Genomic DNA, 19,785 nt, shown 5'->3' with positions numbered 1-19,785 from the left:
GGATTTGTGTGATAAGTCTGTACTTTTAAACCTATAAATGCTCATCTGTACCAAATTTGAGTCGTATATCTTAATTTGTGGGGTAGTTATAGCATCTTATAATATTTCGCATATACATACATAGCACTATATCTACCTCGTTCTGTAGCACATTTGGTGTATAAAACTATATCACTACAAGTTGACAATTAACTTCAAATATGATTTGAAAATATTTACATATATACATACATACAAGCAATATGAAAYAAAATATTAAAAAGTCATTTTATATTTTCGAGTATATTCAACAGGAAACCCAACTTAATTTGAGGTGGATTAAACTTACAAATGTAATAAACCGACAATAATTATCTGTATATATGTACATCTAGATTACAAACAGCATTACATTTTACTTTTAGATATGATATGAAGAGCGTAATATGCTTACGAAATACAACGGCAAAATTGACAAAAAGTTCTAAAGTATTCATTTCGCATTTCCGCTTCAAAGGGGGAGATTCTTTAGCATCGAAAGGGTCCGGACCACCTCCAGGAACTAAATCAACGCCTCCAGTTCCTCCTGGTATGCCACCACCTCAAACTAAGAAGACTTTTGGTCCTCTCTCAGATCAAGATAGAATTTTTACAAATCTTTATGGTCGACATGACTGGCGATTGAAAAGTGCACTGAAACAAGGAGATTGGTATAAGACTCAAGATATATTATTGAAGGGATCAGAATGGATAATCAATGAAATAAAAGCATCTGGTTTGAGAGGTCGGGGTGGAGCAGGCTTTGCCACAGGTCTGAAATGGTCTTTCATGAATAAACCACCTGATGGTCGGCCAAAGTTTCTTGTAGTTAACGCAGACGAGGGTGAGCCAGGCACTTGTAAAGATCGTGAGATTCTACGCCATAGTCCTCACAAACTCGTGGAGGGCTGTCTTTTGGCAGGGCGGGCAATTGGTGCCCGAGCAGCTTTCATTTATATACGCGGTGAATTCTATAATGAAGCATGTAATACACAAACAGCTATTGCTGAGGCTTATAATGCCGGTTTTCTAGGTAAAAACGTCTGTGGATCCGGGTTCGACTTTGACGTTTATATGCACCGTGGAGCCGGTGCATATGTATGTGGTGAGGAAACAGCCTTGATTGAGTCTTTGGAAGGGAAAGCCGGTAAACCGCGCTTAAAGCCTCCATTCCCTGCAGATGTGGGTGTATTTGGCTGTCCTACAACTGTTAATAACGTAGAAACTATATCCGTTACGCCTACCATTTTACGAAGAGGTGCCAATTGGTTTGCTAGCTTTGGTCGAACTCGCAACTCTGGTACGAAACTTTTTACTATTTCTGGACATGTTAATAAACCTTGTAGTATCGAAGAAGAGTTATCAATGCCACTTATGGAGATCATAGATCGTCATGCTGGCGGAGTGCGCGGCGGATGGGATAATTTGTTAGCTATTATTCCAGGAGGTTCTTCTACCCCAATTGTCCCAAAGAAAGTTGTAGAAACCGTTATAATGGATTTCGATGGTCTTTTGGCTGCACAAACATCTTTAGGGACGGCGGCAATTATTGTAATGGATAAATCTACTGATATCGTAAAAGCAATTGCTCGACTTTCTGCATTTTACAAGCATGAAAGTTGCGGACAGTGCACTCCTTGCCGCGAAGGGTTGGTTTGGATAAACAAAATCATGCAACGCTTTGTTATGGGCAAAGCTAAAATGGAGGAAATTAATATGATATTGGAGGTAACCAAGCAAATTGAAGGACACACCATATGCGCATTGGCCGATGGAGCCGTTTGGCCAGTACAGGGCCTAATGCGACATTTTAGGTCAGATGTTGAAGCTCGAATAAAACAGTTTGAACAGATAACAAAAAAGAAACATTTCTCTGAAAGATGTACTCAATGATGATTTTTTTGAAATATATTTTACAACTTACATTTATTGTGATCGATAGTTTATGTACACATATCGACTTCAAATATTGTTTAACTTAATAAGTTATACTCGTATATTATCGTGGTAGGTTATTCAGATGGCTTGCAAGAATTATCAGATTATTATCTCAAACTATCGAAAATTTCACATTTTTAAATTATTATAGAAGTACCAAAAACAATTCAGGAAATGCACGAACAAGTCTAAAAAAACTTATGTATTAACTTTAGTATTTATTTAATAAAAAGAATTTTGTTCAATTTGTAATTTGTATTGCCATGCCATTTCTCTAAAGCTATTTGTGCCCAAAATAGTTAAAAACTGCTCAAAACTTTCCCTAGTCCCCATATACGATTTTACGGCTTTCGCACTTTCTGTTGATGTCAGATTCTATGAATGCGAATTACCTTAATGAAACTCAGAGAGCATCTTTTTTAGAAACGATTCTTTTATATAAGACTCAAGCAGCTCACGGTCTTTGACCAGGTATCCTCTGGGTAGCCTAGGAACATCAGTTTGAAGGCGAGCTAGGTGAGAAGGTGCCGCTGCCCAGCTGGTTGATGTCCTCGTAAAAATAAAGGCTGACATCACGCCGTCCACGAAATGCCATGGAGGGGACAGGGACAGAGACGAGTAGGTCCTTGTGGCATTTACTACAGTGGCCATATAAAGAGCGCAAGTTTAGTGTGGGATTTGTGGTGGGAGAGAGACTCCGACGCCGAGTACTGTCATTCACTCCAGTGAATGAACGTCTAGCTACAATCCGCAACAAAGCGAGGTTCTTCAACATATTCAACGATGAGGCTCACGCTCGAAATAACTAAAATATTTCAGTAGTCAGTTCCAAGAAACTCTCAAGAATTGGAACCATCTCAAGTCACAACGTCTCGGATTTTGAGAAAAGATTTAATAAAAGTTATAAAATTCTTCTCACTCAAGAACTTAACTGATTTGGTCTTGAAACAACTGTAAAATCTTCTCCGATGAGGCGCACACTTCATCTGAGTGGCGCGCTAACTAAATAAATTTGTCGATTCTGCTGCGAAGAAAATCCACAAATTATTCATGAACAACCCTTACCCACCCTAACAACCCTTGTTGACAATTAGATGTAGTTTCTGGTCTGGTGGAATCATCGGTCGTAGTTCTTTCAAAATGGTGTAACCATTACTATCAATGGAGAACGGTACAGATCGATGATAACTGATATCGACGAACTTTCTATGGCTGAAATTGGAAGAAATTGTTATTGACCATATCTGGTTCTAACACGCACGTGCAACAATAGAATTTTTACGAAAAAAGTTTGGAGACTCGATTACGTGAAGAAATTTTTGCAATGAATGGCTTCCAAGAAGTGGTGACTTAATTTGAAGCAATTGATCTTTAGCAGTAAATCTCTTCAAGCTTCAGAAGTCAATATTTAACTATGTATTCATAACCTATGACTTGATTTAGTGGAAAAACCCTCGAATATTGGGTTCATCGAATTCCTTCCTGCAAAAGAAGTCATGGATGCCATTTGAATGATGTTATATTCAGAATTTAATTGTATCAATTGTTCTTCACATTAAATAAAAAACATTTGAATTTCCTTAACAATTATTTTTTTTTTTTTGTTTTTTTTTTTACAAAATCATATTACTCTTACTGAAAACCCCTATTTCCAGCGGCGGATCCAGACTAGACTACTTGTTAGCTGTTTAAAGAAATTAAGTGGTAAGTTTTCTTACTTTAACGCAGAATTTTAATGAAATTGGTCTAGACCACATTTCCCTAATAATATATATGTACATATTTCCGATACTCTGGTTAAAATTTAACAAAATAAAACAAAATAAAATAATGAAAATAAGGAAAGTTAGCTATGACCCACAATATACATAAGTTAATATGATACCAAATTTTTTTGTAATCAATTCGATTTTTCAGAAAATATATGTTTAATTCTTATACAACATTTTATGCTTTCGCAACAAGTGGCTACAGAGTATTATAATTTAGTTCAAATAAAGGTTATTTGCAACAGAGCATATAGTTATTAATATGTATAAATGATCAGGGTGACGAAAAGAGTTCCATTCTGGTAGACTTCTGCGGTCCTCCACACATACTCTAAAATAGATAAAAACTAGAGATAACTCTGTCCACTTATCTCATAAAGTAAGTATTCTAGCAAACCTTCATTCATTATGAAAATGGGTGAAATCAAATAATTACCAGGTTCACTCCCCATATAACAGTTATATTGAAAACTACTAAATGTATGATACCTCAGAAAATAATTGCATACATACTATGTATTATAGTTTAATGATGAGAATGTTTGAAAATTAAATGAAAATTTTAAATTTCTGGTCAATATAACGCCAATAATGCCAAACTCCCATATTATTAGAAAAATTTATTTCGAATATGTTGGTCAGTGTGTGAGTTATATTTAGAAAATTACGTGGAATCATGTCCTCGAGTAAACTGACCTAACCCAAATAAAAACTATGTAGTGATTTTCGAATTTTCACCTGACATTAAACCCTTTAGTTTGGCTATTACGTGTGATATTTTACGTAGTCGTTTTGTGCTTTCTAAAACAAATTTTGGTTTAGCGCCAATCATGAATGAAACTGGTGTAACCCTAAATACATAATATGTGTTAATGATTTACCATGCTCTAGTTGACCTTCTGCTAAAACATCAAATATCTCAAGCTCTCATTTCTGGTTGACTTTATATGAGTATGAATCTATGACAAATAAAATAAATTAATAAGAAACTAAATATGATTACAAATAATACATTCACGGCTTCGTTGAATAATGAATGTTGAATTGTACGGCAACAGTTTTATACTCTTACAACAAGTGGTTTTGTTCACCGAACGGTTATTTGTATCACCTAACTAATCGACCTAGATATAGTGTTAAAAATAAATAAAAATGTTAAAGAAAACGGACCGTTACCTTGTCCTCTAATTGGTTTAATGTACATATCTCCTAAACTACTTAAGCTACAATAACCAAATTCGCTCATAGCAAATCCTATAAAAACTTCTACCGGCAATTTGAGATTGAATGAGATCGGACCCCGTTTACTCCTCCTATTACGATAATGTTAAAATCTACTTAAAGCGCGATAAATTGATAACTCTGTACGAAAGAGACATAAAATTGTACACCCAAAATACTACTAGTAAGTTTAATAGAAGCCAAGGCAAAAACTGTACGATCGGCGTAGAATCGTCCACTTTTAGGCGCAATCACATATCTCGCGATTTCAATCAATTTTGGTACATAAGATTCGGTTGATATTATCAATTTTCATTATAAAAATTAATTTAAATCCCATTTGATACTCTCACATTCCAGTATATAATTAAAGCACACTTCATTGTTGCGGGATAAAACTCTTTGAGAATTGTGCCCCAAAACTGTTCAAGTTGGTCATAATGAGATATATTAATGAAACTAAATGGGTAAGTTTTCTTAAAACCTATGTCGTTTGGCGCTGAATTAGAATGGAAAGGGTCATGCCAATGGTCTATATAAAAAATTTCGATCGTATTATGATAATTTTAGCAAACGCGAACTAAAATATTGCAATTAAAGTAATTTGCAAAGCTTTTCCATACTTGTTCAATAAAGAGTGCTGCCAAACCTGAAAGTATTTTTTCATCTGGTTGAACCGTACAATTAGCAAATTATAAAATGGTCCGGTACTCTGAACTGTTCCGTTTCTTACTTGTTTTTAAAGATTTGAATAGATCAAGTGAAATTTATAGTAATGTAATTAATGCTATTATATGTGTTCTGAACAATTATCTAACTTAAGCTTCTATATAAAGGCAAATCGGCACGTACTCTTAGCCTATGCAACGCTCGTATCCATTAATCAGATTCACGCATTTTGGTAGAACACACTTATTCATATTCCATAGATATCTGCAGCTCCCGTTACAACACCTTTTTACAGCATTTGTTCTTTCACACTGTTGTACACTTGTTATATTCATCTTTTCTCCCACAATCTGGTAAATAAAACACTCAAGCCTTTTGTATGCTCACTCAAGGAAGACGGAAAATGAGTGGCAAAAACATGTTGAATTTGCCTTCTCCACCACAAAGACAGCACTGTGGTAAGTTTGGCTTGACTTAACTACAATAGTGGATGCTGCATAGAGATGTGGTATTGTGCCAACAGTTTGTTCCTGTTTCTGAAGATGTCCGTGCGAATTAATGCGGATAACGATTTAGTGGACCCAAAAAAGAGCTACCCAGTGCATATACAAATGGCAGTGAAATGTGTGAAAAGTCAATGTTGCTTATAAAAAGTTAATTGCCAGAAAGCGGAAGCCACTCAAACCTCAAATGTAGTATGATAAATATCAAAAACACCCCATCACACAGATGGATAACCAAAGCTATTACTTCGCCTTTATGCCGGATATACAAGCCATAAAGTGATTATGTGTGTCAGTTGGAGAGAAAATACTTATTTGCCCTGCAATGTAAAGGCGTAAAACGCTTGTTTGGAGAATAAAGAGAAAGCGTCGACCCAAAACGTAAAATGCATATGCTTTCGAAAATCCGAATTTTTTGAATTCATATACTTATCGGAATACTTACACGCTTTAATAAATACATAAATTATATTTATTATCATTATATGTACTCAGTTTCGTAATGGAACAGAATCATTTGGAAATTATCGTCTAATAGTTGAAGATGTCAGTTCAAAGTCTTGACAAGTACATAAAGTGTTAACTAAGTGGGTAATTTCAAGAAATGTTATAAATGTTAAAGAAAATTAATATTACCGAGTTTTTAATTCAATCGATATAACTTCAATAATACTTCATAGTCCATACTGCACGAGCAATTTCTGTGCGGTTCACTTCGTAAAGCGACACACACAAAGATGTCCTGAAATCGACAAGGATAGTGCTGCTATGCCTGGGAAATAAAGCATAACGTGTTCAAACTGAAAAAAAACCATATTATTGTAATCGCAAAAAAAAATTCGATTTAAGAACATGTGTCCTGTAATCATATAAAACTTAAATACAAAAAAATTTTGAATAAATAAACATCAAATATTTTTCATTGAAATATATAAGTAAATGCACATACAAATGTGCAGTCTCAAAATATTTTACATAATAATAAACTTACTTACTATCTATAAACAAATATCATTTGTGAATCGCACTTTAAAAATACATTCACATCGAATTTTTTCACAAACAAAAAGAGTTTAACGGATTCCAGTAACTATTTTTGTTAAAGGATACTCCCAAATTAAATGCCATTAAAGTGATCTTTGTGAAAAACGCTACAAATTCCCACCGACGCTTTTTACGTTTTGTGAAACATGCTGTTATCTTTCATATCAAAATGTATACTCAAATAATTTGATTGATCTTCATGTTTTTAAATACCAATTGAAGAGAAGTTAAATTTTTTGTCTCTTTAAGTGCAAGGCATTATTTTAGTGTAACGCATATTTAGACACGTTTTTATATAAGTAATACTTGTACATCCCACTTTTTAAAACAACAGAAGGATCATAATTTTTATTATTACTATAACTTATTGATTCAAAGTCCTAAAACGTGAATTATATTAATACAGATATGGTTTTATGAAAGCATTCTGAGGCATACATTTTATTATATTTTTATATTTCATATTGCCGTAAGAACATCAAATTCTTCGGGGCATAAAAGTTAAGAATTTTTCACTTATACAACAACGAAATACTAATCCTTTTTGAACGAATTTTACAATTTTAGCCTATAACATGTCAATGGCTAACCAATATCGGATACCACAAGCTTCTCCAATACTTGAAGTTAAATTTCTCCCTGCCGCGACAATTTTATCTGATAAGTTCTTTGCCTCTTTAATCAAGAGTTATGTATATGTACGAAACAATTCACCTATCCTCTACATAACACATGAAAATTCTGATTTCTGTTCGCAAATTTAAATTTGAAGTAGGTAGTTATTTTAGGATGCTAATGAATACATGAATTGGTGATCCCAAAATATAATATATTATATTATGACATAAATTTGTAATAATGTTTTGAACAAATAAATTACTTAATAAAATATTTTTATCATCCGAAGAAATGAATACGACATTTAGTAATAAGCAACTGAATAACATTTGGATACAGTGACCAAAACTAAATATACAGTAAGTGATGATAATTGAATAATAATGGAATTAGGGTGGAGATCAGAAAATAAAATATTATTTAACACAGTACAACAGATACCTTTCGCAGGAGCAAGAACGTAAAATGAAAAGACAGTCTACAACGGTATTGTTTCCGTACATAATAAAGAAAGGAAGAGAGAAGAATGAGGCATTTATTGAATTTCTACGATTTGCGACTTATGTCTTTAATAACATTTTTGACGATCATTGCTGCGCAAAATCAAATATTACGTAAGTACCTAGTAGTGTATAATGAAATTTAAAAATATTTTTAAAATATCAAGTAATAGATTTGTTCACTTGGATTATCACGCATATATTTATATTTCGAAAGTGAAACTAAACAATTAAAAAGGAAGATCTAATTTCGACGTCTCGATGCCTCTGTATCCAATAATAAATCTTCACGTTAGAATTATTACGTTATTATATGATTTTAGTTCCTGTAATAATATTAAATTACACTGAAAAATGTAGGTTTGGTTTCAGATTAAGCCAAGGTTGCTGTACATATTTTGTTCATAATGAAATAGTTTATTAAAAGTTTCATTGCAACACTCTATTCACAGAAATACGTTAAGTGTTTAATCGACGAACTTAAGTACTTGAAAAATCATTTAACTATTTGAATTCTGTTAAATCCCAGAACTTCCCTTAAGGTCATGGGAGAAGTAGTTTCGCCGCTGATTCTTAATTGCTCCAACAACCACATGAGAACTTCAGGCTTCAGGCATTTGCTTTGCGGCAATCAATTTTCAATAGCTCTGCATTCCTTTACATATATGGTACATAAACACGTATATATATGTAAATGTATATGTAGTTATAAATAAACGCATGCTTCAAATGTGTGCAGTGTACACGAATCGTACCTATGTATAAACTTACTGCAGTGAAGATTTCTGCTGTTCAGCACGTTCGTTCGCATTTCAGTAACCACTTAGCCGCAATGTCAGTGTAGTTGAATGGAATTGCAATTTGACAAGGGCAGCAGAGTAAATAGACGCAAGTGAAGCGTCAAAAAGCACGGTGATGGTCACGAGAAAAAGGATCTCATTATATACAATGCAAGAAGGTGCATGCCTGTGTTGCTTATATAATTTCTAAAACTGCACACTTTGTATGTCCGGAGCCATTTAGACAAACGCAGTAAGAGCGAGTGTCCTCATTACATAAATCCTATATTATTATCAATGTCATTAATATTCTGAAAAGTTCGAAATAAAGAGATATCCCTTTGGCCTTCATTATTTTGCTTCATACCAATTTAGTGCACGCATTACGAAGCCAAACGCATAGCAAAAATACTTACAGTACGTATGATGCATCAGGACATTTTTATGTGTGTATGTGCCAATTCGAGCTTTTTTACTGTGATAAACCATTTTCATTCCACTGTAGTAAAGTGAAAAAGCATTTTTCTGGATACACGATTTATGTGGCCCATAGTGCCAAATTCAGCTTTGACTCACATATCGTCCATGTGCCAACATTGTGGTTTACGCTGTAACACATTCACCGCTTTAACGAATAACATGTCATGTTCAAGCTGCTGACCGCCCTAAAGCTGTATGCGTATGCAGAATAGATTCCAAAGCATACCAATGCAAGGATTACATTGCATTACATTGGGGGAGGCACTATGAGCAGGCAAGCAAGTTTTGAACATCAAATGGTCACACGCCAGTTTTATAAGGCATTTCAGAATAACTGATTGGTCTTTATGACAAAGGTTTTCTATCTCAGAAAAACTCTGGGTACATATGTAGGTTTCCCAGCAATTTCACATTTGTTATGATTTTTTAATTTTAATAACGTGTTCATTCTTAATTCCACTATTCTGTCATTTGAATATAAAAAATAGTATGAAAAATAAGTTCTACGTAAAATTTGACCATATGAATACACAATTTTTTTTTTCTTATAATTCATCCAAAAGTTCGATTCATAACAAAAATAGTTTCCTTTTTTCGCTTTTTAAGAATTCACTCATAAAGATTACATGGACCTTTTTTTTATTATCCATGAACTGAATAAATGGAGTAAAATTTGATAAATCTGTATGATGATATTACTGTTATATCGCAATCAAGTATGTTAATTTGATTTTAGTGTTTTTCAACTAAAACTAATCGAGATAAATAGATATACCTTGATAAATATTTAGATACATTGATGAATCTTGACACACGTAATCCTTGGCACTCAAGGTGAGTTGGTGTTGCATATGGGCGGAATTGGACCATCTCCACACCCACAAAACGATTCTATAATAAAGCGTAATAACTAAGTAGTACATATGTACGAGTATCTGCCAAACCACTTATGTTAAATCAATTAATCTTCTCAGGACAAATCTTTTCAGCACCCTCTTCGAAAATATAAAAATAGGTGAAATGGGATTATAACCCCGCAGAGGCATCATATAACTGTTTTGTTGAAAGCTACGAATAATTCAATAACTCGATAAATGAAAGTATAGAGGCACTAAAACATAAAGCCGAGGTGATGGAAGCCAAAATTAGACAATGACGGTGGCACTGGCCATATTGACGAATTTCAATTAAATCATTTTACCATGATAAGTGAAGTCGCACAACAACCAAACCTACTTTTCATTTAACATAATTTTAAATTTTGTCTGATTCTTTCATTTTCCTGTATACAATTTAGCAGCTGGAATGAATGTATCGTATAAGGATACAACTGGCAACGAATAATTCCTTTAAGGTGTGCCGCCTTATGACCAAAAATCTTATGTCAGGAATGGGTTGAATCAATACCTAATACAAGGACTTTCGAACTATTAGTTGACTTTATACCTCATATATCAGCCAATATGTGAGCTATCTCAATGAAATGGGGAGAACGTTTTTTTTCAATAATAATATAACGTTGGATAAAATCGGATGAAAATTTGCTCTAGCCTCCATATAACTATATCAGGAATTTTAATGAAATCTAAAGAGCATATTTTTCTGCAAATAATGTGCGGTAATGCCAAAAAGGGATTAAGTATGTTCAATACTACCTCTATATTTCATATAGATATCGGTCAATATGTATGATACTGTCAAAATTAACTGAACGCATCATATTGGTTGCACTATAGTTTAATACCGGAGATGTGCCCAAAAAATAAGGTGACATTTGAATTTAAAATGCGCGCGTAGAAGAATTATATTTTTTCAGGTTGGTAGTACCGTCAGTCACATTTATGTCAAATTTCATGTCAAAATATTCATTAGTGTTTGAGATACGTGTCGTTTTGTGAGCTGCTAAAGTGTAGTGAGTTCCAAGCCGGCCGTGAACGTGTCGAAGACAAAAACCGTCCAGGGCGACTATCAACCTCAACCGACGAAGCTCACGTTCAACAAATCAAATATTTGGTGTTAAAAAACCGTCGATTAACAATTAGAGACCTTGCTGATGAAGTTAGCATATCCATAGGCTCAGCCAATACCATTTTGAAGGATGTTTTGGGCCTCAAGCGCGTCGAATCTCGACTGGTACCGATAACATTGAATTTTTTGTTGAAGTATGTGAAACGATGCTTTCCGACTACCAGGGTGTCATAAAACGTATTATAACTGGCGATGAGATTGGATCTATGCTTACGACCCCGAAACAACCGATCAATCGAGCGAATATCGTGCCAAAAGAGAGCCGATACCAAAAAAAATCGCGCCAAGTCGCTCAAAAATCAAGATCATGTTGACTGATTTCTTCGATTGTTGTGGTGTCAAATAGTCAACAAGGAATATTATTTGAACATTATGCGTCGTTAGCGTAACTCTATCCGCCTAAAAAGGCCGGAATTGTGGAAAGACAATTCTTGGTTTTTTACCACGATAATGAACCCATCCCATACTGCCCTCGTAATTCGTGATCATTTCGCCAAAAACTCAACCCATATTGTTCCGCAACCATCGTATTCACCTGATCTGGCGCCGTGCGACTTCTGGCTGTTCACCAAGCTCAAAAGACCGCTCCGGGGACACCGTTTTTATACGATAGAGGAGATTCAAGCCGCAGCGAAGACGGAACTGAGGGCCATCCCGGAAAGTGACTACAACCAGTGTTTCGAAGATTGGAAAATCCGTAGGCATAAGAGAGGAGGAGGAGGGGATTACTTTGAAGGGGATGAAATTGGAAGAATAAATAAAGAATTTTCAAAATAAATACAATGTCACCTTATTTTTTGTGGAATTGACCTACGAATTCCCAAACTCCCATTCAATGATACTTAGTAAGCTCCTGCGTTGAAGCTAAATTCGGTCAACAATATTGCGTACTCTTCCAGAGAATAGTGGGTCAGGGACGCAGAGATTCGCATCTATACGGTTGGGTATAAACTAGAAAATTGAGTGGAAGGTCATAACTTTTCAGCAAAATTGGATAACAAAATTATCTTCCTTTTTCCAGAGCACTGGAGTGTCATCCAAACGGAGATAGTGAAAAAATGCCTTGATTTATTCATATTTCACGGTAAACCTGCAATAGTTTCCAAGCCATAATTATCAGATGTCAGAATAGGCACCACCACGCAATTAAACTTGGAAAAAGACAAAATTTATATTTTGTCGACACTTGATATATAATCGACGAATATATAATAAATTTAGCGGTGCAGTCAATCCTTAACTAGCTCAGCAATCGGGCAAACGTGAATAAATGGAATGAGCGTCGCACATGCCGACTATTAAGAACTTTAGTAGGGGTGCTAACAGGTCACTATATAATTAGCAAACATGCCAGCAGACTATGTGCATTAGTGATGAGCGATATTTCACTACCGGTGATTTTTTCACTGTAATTGAAAAATCGCGTATCGCAACTGCGATCACATTTTATAAATAGCAGTTCGCTTCTATGTTTCTATTTCGATAGCAGTTCGAAACTGTGAATTGCAATTGCGATAGCAGTTCACAATAAACTTTCTTCAGGGTATTGTATGTACATATATATGAGCATTTGCTATTTTCGTTATAGCGGTTTGAAGTTTGAGTGTAGCGTTTGTAATTTTTAAAGGCGGCAAACTTGACTTGAGTTACAGGACCAAAAAAAATAAAAAATTGCCGCCAATAACGACAAAAGGTTTCCATCGTTCCCACGGCAGTCGGGTCTTCATTTGAATAGCAATCACTGAAATCACAGATATCAAAAAATCGCAATATCGCTCATCTCTAATGTGTATGCAATAATTAACAAACCATATGCCGGGCATGACTGTCAAAATACTTGAAAGTATATGTAGAATATTCATAAAAAGGCTCGAAAATATGTTATGGAATGTGTGAATGTACCTGAGCAATTATTGCAATCTTTCCAGACTTTTCTTTATCCTATAAGATCTGGCAATCCTCAAATTTACTCAACAACTTGTTCCTACGCAATTTTATGAATATGACATTTACCGTATAAAGCCTGGAAAGAATATCACAAACGTTATATGTAATGCGTAGAAGCAAGTTAATTCATTAATATTAATATTAAAGTATAAAATATCCAATATCACATGTTCACTTAATTTTGCTAAGATATTTTACATATTGAATTATAAGTCGTGACCCGATTTTACCCAATTTTTATAAACAGGCGCATTGTTATAGGTTATCCTATATGCTATATTTCACAGATTGACCAATATTTTCAACAAAAAGTCAACCATGGGAACTGAGGTATATATGTATGTCGGTCTAAAACGTTATGGTTAATTTTAAACATTTTTTAAATGTGAGGTAACCTACCTCAAAGACACTATTTGTGCCGATAGCGATAACGTTGGTACAAATTGGGACAGGTGTTTTTTGTAACTCCAGGGAGGTTATTTATTTATTACTATTTTTGCGATCTAGGCGTAGGTTACAATTCACAATTTAAGTAATTTATAAAAGATGTGTTTTGCTTATATCTAAGGTTTGGAAAAATTTATAAAGACGTGTTTTAAAAACAGCAATATCAGCGCAGTTTCCGGGGCATTACTACATCTTATGTTAAACGCAATTTTCATGATATGGGAACATCCTCGTTCTTGCATCTATCCTTTCATTTAAAATTAATCTCATTCATCTATTTTGTAGTTTCTGACGTATATTTTTTTTTGTGCGTGATACTGTGAACAAAATATTTAGATCTTTTTGTAAATTCAATTTGTTTTGCTTTGTACAGTAAATTCTATATGTTCATCGAATTTAACAAACTTAATGCCGATATATTTTATAGATTTTTCAGGATAGTATCGCACTCGTTTGTATTTCCAATTTATAAACACATACATACATAAATGCATTTTTGCAACCGAAAGTTAAATCTAAATTTTATGGCAATAGATACTTACAATATCGAAGAAAGTTCGATGGGATTGGAGTGACCCTGCTAAACCATCGCTGCTTAAGTAAATTGCTTGCTGTTCTTTCAACATGTTCGAACTTTCTAATTTTTTAAATTAAAACCGTGGTTGGCAAAATTTGTAAGCAAAAGAAATATTCACCTTGAAGACGTCACACATTTCAATTTTGGATGAACMCGTGTAGCTTTTTATACTCTTGCAACCTTTTGCTACAGAGTATAATAGTTTTGTTCACCTAACGGTTGTATGTATCACCTAACTAACTAAATGAGATAGATATTGGGTTATATATTATATATATAAATGATCAGGGTTACGAGAAATGTTGAAATCCGAGTGACTGTCAGCCCGCCCATCCGTGCAAGCTGTAACTTGAGTAAAAATTGCGTTATGTTGATGAAACTTGGTAAGCGGGTTCCTTAGTACAAAACAAATTACGAGTTCGTAGATGGACCATTAATGGGACCACTGCCACGTGCACAAATCGCCGTTAACCGAAAACTGATAAAGTAGTAAGGGGTAACTTCGGGGAAAAATTTTTAAAAAATAGGCGTGGCCCCGCCTTCCAATAAGTTTAATGTACATATCCCCTAAACTACTTAAGCTACAATAACCAATGCGCCAGAAACATTAAATTTTATCTCCGAGATGGTATAAGAAGGCTTTATTGGAGCCGGTGTAAAAATTGAACGATGGGTGTGGCAGCGCCTACTTTTTTGTTATATCACATATCTCGGAACCGGAACGACAGTACAACCCAGTACGAGGTATTTTTCTCACATTCCTATGTCAAAGTGTGAAAATGGGCGAAATCGGACTTCAACGTACATATATTTCCCATATAACAGAATTTTAATATTGGTTTTTTCACTTTTTAAAAAAGTATGTAACCTTATGATCAAACATTGTCCAAATCCAAACAAAACTGTTCAAGTACCGAATATGTGGTCTCCAGTGTCTATATAATATACATATATAATTTAAATACCGGTAAATGTGAGATATATACAAGTGAAATTCAGACAGAAACGTTTTCGGACAATAGTATTTCTGTATATGAAAAATAGGTTGAATCGGCTCAATACATCCCTGAGCTCCCATATACCTAGAGTTACCATATTCCCTTATTTGTCAGGGAATTCCCTGATTTTCGCGAAAAATGCACTGTTTCCCTGGTTTCTTGGCGAGTGCGTGGAAAAAAGTGAGCATCACAGCGTTTTAATCTACTTGGACGTTTTGAATTTGCGCGCCACGCGTAGGGTGCATTTGCATGAAACATATCATTCATGGTTGCGTTCCAAAACTCGACCGAGTTCAACTCACGCGGTTTTTTTCGGTATAAAATTCCTGCGCGAAGAATGTGGGAACATTCGAGAAAAAATTTTCATGGTTTATCGAGAATCGTTGGGCTATTTATTGAAGTGGACTGTATCACTTTCCGAATTCAAAACATTTCGTTGGTTGCAATTTTCATCTGAGCCTGAATCAAAAATGAAATAGGAACAAGTTGTTGAGACGATTCAGTTCATATTGACGGTAACAAATTGATCGATAAATTGGCAAATTTGAATGCGTTTTTGAAATCGAAAAAAGAGGACCGAGAGCGAGCAGTTAATGACCAGCTGTTTCAATACTTCAAAGTTAATAAGAACGCTGAGTCGTTTTCCGAAATATTGATAATAGCTCAGTATTTCTTGTCTATCCCTGGTCACAACGCAAATTGCGAGCGTATTTTGGGTACATATGCAACGGAACTGATTTTGACTGAAACCGATATGGACCGAGAGAMCGAGCAGTTAATGACCAGCTGTTTCAATACTTCAAAGTTAATAAGAACGCTGAGTCGTTTTCCGAAATATTGATAATAGCTCAGTATTTCTTGTCTATCCCTGGTCACAACGCAAATTGCGAGCGTATTTTGGGTACATATGCAACGGAACTGATTTTGACTGAAACCGATATGGTAACCCTGCATAAACCTAATATAAAAATTTGCAAACTTCCAGGTGACTTAAGGGGTTATAATATATATATATATTAGGTCTACAACTTTGCTTTCGTCGTTTTCCAATAGATGTCCCTAGGGTCAAGCTCTGGTCGATTAAATCGTTTTATATTGATCTTGGACATTTGTATCGACATTAACCCAACAAAATATTTGTAGAGATCTGTTTGCATCATAAACTTATTCTCAACTGAAAATGTCCCTTTTTGAGYCGAATTCTCGACATTTGCGGGAAATTTTGTTTTAAAATACTTTACTTTTTTAATTCCAAGAAAAGTGCTGCTGAGGAATCGTCCACGCTTTACTGAGGCTGACGCATACATAGATAATACTATTACTCTACTACTACCACCTATGATTTCTATTAGGTATTAACAAAATATAGAATTTTTGTAAAGCAACTTGTGTTAGTTTACAAAAAAGTGGATCATAAAACATTTCGTGAGTTAATTAAGCGTTGCTTTTTGAGGGAATAAGGGAAAACACTTTTGGACCGCTTTTATACAATAAAGCATTAAATTTCCAAAAAAAAAATCCCTATATATATGCATAGGGAAAAAACGAAGGAAAATTGATGTTTTACGGTTACCACCATATTTCTTAACTGGATTTTCCGAAATTAAAACACCAAACACAACGTTAAAGTAAAGTTAAATCCAGTAATTAATCCAAAGAAAAAGCAAAATAAAATGTTTTGACAAAATGGCGGTTTTAAAAATAACTCGATTTTTTACCAAAATGTCGGACTTAAATAGTTCATTAAAAATAAATGGAAAACAATCTTTGATAAAATACTAAAAAATATTTAAAAAGCTCGTGTTATTTGGGACTAATGGGCTTTCGAATAATATTGGTCGCCGACTTTTAAAACACCATTTTGAGAAAAAAGTTTTTTTCTAAAAAGCCTTTTCAAATTTGCGTGGAACTTCGAAAATATTCACCGTAACGATATGAAATTATCTGTGTGTATTCGTAAAAATACATACATATGTATCGTCACCTAAAATTTAAGTATCATATTTTATAGCTAAATGCATCACCTATTTCAAAATCGCAATCAAACCACGTCGTTTCAAATTTGGTACTTTCAGTAAGGATCTGATTGGATTTATAAACAATTTAAACTGCATACGTTCCTAGACTTAACTAACTTCAGTGTATCTTAGCTTTATTTACATGTATTACAATCTTTACATTTTTTTCTGAAATAAAATGGCAAATATCTAGATTATATTTCTGTTACTTTAAATTATTTGAACCTGCCACTGATAAAGTAAATACCACACAAACCACTAAAGATGAATCATTCAAACTAAATGAAGTGCGTCAACTCACTAAATAAATATGTCAGAAGCTTTCAATTTCACCAACAACGTTGAACTAAAGATGTGGCTCCACTCACTTTAATGTGAAATTTCAAATCTCAGGAACTAAGATTTTGCACAAATTATGGCTTTAAGGTGATCATATCCCTATTACTAGCTAAAATATTTGTTTGCTACTAGTGTACTTTAAAGTAAAAAATGTATAAAATCAGGTTAATAATTCTTCTCGCCCCATACCGTATATATTAGTATAAAATATTCTTAGCAAAACTAATAAATTTCATGTAGTACATAGCTCCCAAACCACTAAACATAGTTCAATTAAATTTGCTCAGGGAAAATCTTTTCAGCACCTCCTTCGGAAGTTTGAAAAATGCTCAAATCGGATAACAGTTACGTTGAAAATTACTAAAAGTGCGATAACTTAGTAAATAAATCCATCAGAAGTATTAAATTTCACAATTTATATATGTATGTATATGATGCACAATCAATTTCATCCTAGTTGGTAGCATTGCCTTTTATTTACATGTTAAATTCTAAAGGTTCCGATTGATTTAAGACTTTCTAGCTGACTTTAAGCAGTTGATTAGTCCTCATAAATCTCATTGGAGTGAAATAGGTTGATTGATTGTTCCTAAATAAGATACGCTTTCATAGAATAATGAGTGTTGAGCCCTTTCGCATGAGTTTTATACTTTTGCAACATGTTGCTACAGAGTATATTAATTTTGTTCACCGAATGGTTGTAGTATGTATCACCTAAAACTAACCGTGATAGACATAGGTTTTTGTTCATAAATTATCAGGATAATGATACGAGTTTAAAATCCGTGTCATAGCAAAGATCAACACTACAATATGATATGACACTGTTATTTGGTACAACGAATTGAATTAAGTACGGTCTAGACCTTGGTATAAATCTCATATCCTCAATATAATTAAATACCATCTTGTTTAATATACATTCCGATCTTAGCCCTTCCAGGTGTGTTTTGGGAAATAGGTGGTCTAATGCCCTTGTTTTTCCTTTTATTTGTATAGCAACTTTGGCTCGGCCATTGATAAATACTAGAGTTAACAGCGATTTCAACTCCACAGCTATGGAAAAAATCGGCTCAATATTATCTTTATCGTCAGCGTCTATAGGAGTAGGGACCACTGTAACAACGTCAACAACATTCACCGAATCATCGCTTTACAGCAATTCGCAGAAGATACCCATTACTAGGAGTATAATATCAAACGGCGTGATAGATGAAGGCAAAGCTAGCACAAGTACAATGGGCAGTACGAACTCTAATTTCTCGATTTCATCGTCAACAACTAAATTGAATTCATTTACAAGCACCAGCAAACTACCGTTCGATTATACACTAAACAAGAAATGGACCAGCTCGGGTAAGTTCGTGAAGTCAAAACGATTTTATTTCAAAATTATAGATATACTACTAGTGATGAGCGTTATTTCGCTACCGGTGATTTTTTCACTGTAATTGAAAAATTGCATATCGCAACTGCGATCACATTTTATAAATAGCAGTTCGCTTCTATGTTTCTATTTCGATAGCAGTTCGATACTGTGAATTGCGATTGCGATAGTAGTTCACAATAAACCTTCTTCAGGGCATTTTTCGTCATACTCGTAGCAGTTTGAAGTTTGAGTGTAACGTTCTTATAATTTTTAATAATGGCAGGAAATGTATCAAGGAAAGGAAGTGAAGTACGAGTATGGCAGATGTTTTAAGTGATAGAGGAAATATATGCAAAATGCAATATTTGAAAGTTAAAAATTTCAAATAAAACATCTTTAACAAATTAAAAACGACACGTGACATCCTACAGTGGTCATTGGTTTTCCTTTGAAAATATTAAAAGCGGGTACTCTAAAGAAACGAATGATCAATCACACTAATGGTAATTCTTTGTAAGAGATA

General features: G+C 34.2%; 1 protein-coding gene and 1 pseudogene across 2 annotated transcripts in view; both read left to right on the top strand.

Annotated features, from left to right (window-relative positions):
* The first annotated feature begins 242 nt into the window (after positions 1 to 242).
* Positions 243 to 2,201, top strand: LOC108970686 (annotated as a pseudogene).
* Positions 2,202 to 6,159: 3,958 nt separating this feature from the next.
* Positions 6,160 to 19,785, top strand: part of LOC108970684 — a 45,199-nt gene continuing 31,573 nt past the window's right edge. The window contains exons 1-4 of one of the 2 annotated variants that reach the window (XM_018936206.1): positions 6,160 to 6,499; positions 6,614 to 6,705; positions 8,070 to 8,394; positions 18,893 to 19,249. In XM_018936206.1, the coding sequence (XP_018791751.1) occupies positions 8,307 to 8,394; positions 18,893 to 19,249 (445 nt within the window). In that variant the 5' untranslated portion in view covers positions 6,160 to 6,499; positions 6,614 to 6,705; positions 8,070 to 8,306. The remainder of the gene's footprint in view (positions 6,500 to 6,613; positions 6,706 to 8,069; positions 8,395 to 18,892; positions 19,250 to 19,785) is intronic. The other variant, XM_018936207.1, reaches the window with a different exon arrangement.

Source organism: Bactrocera latifrons, unplaced genomic scaffold, assembly GCF_001853355.1.
Source record: "Bactrocera latifrons isolate USDA-ARS-PBARC rearing strain unplaced genomic scaffold, ASM185335v1 scaffold_308, whole genome shotgun sequence".
NCBI lineage: Eukaryota > Metazoa > Arthropoda > Insecta > Diptera > Tephritidae > Bactrocera > Bactrocera latifrons.
Note: the sequence above shows the minus strand (reverse complement) of the source record. Positions and strands in the feature narration are given on the sequence as shown.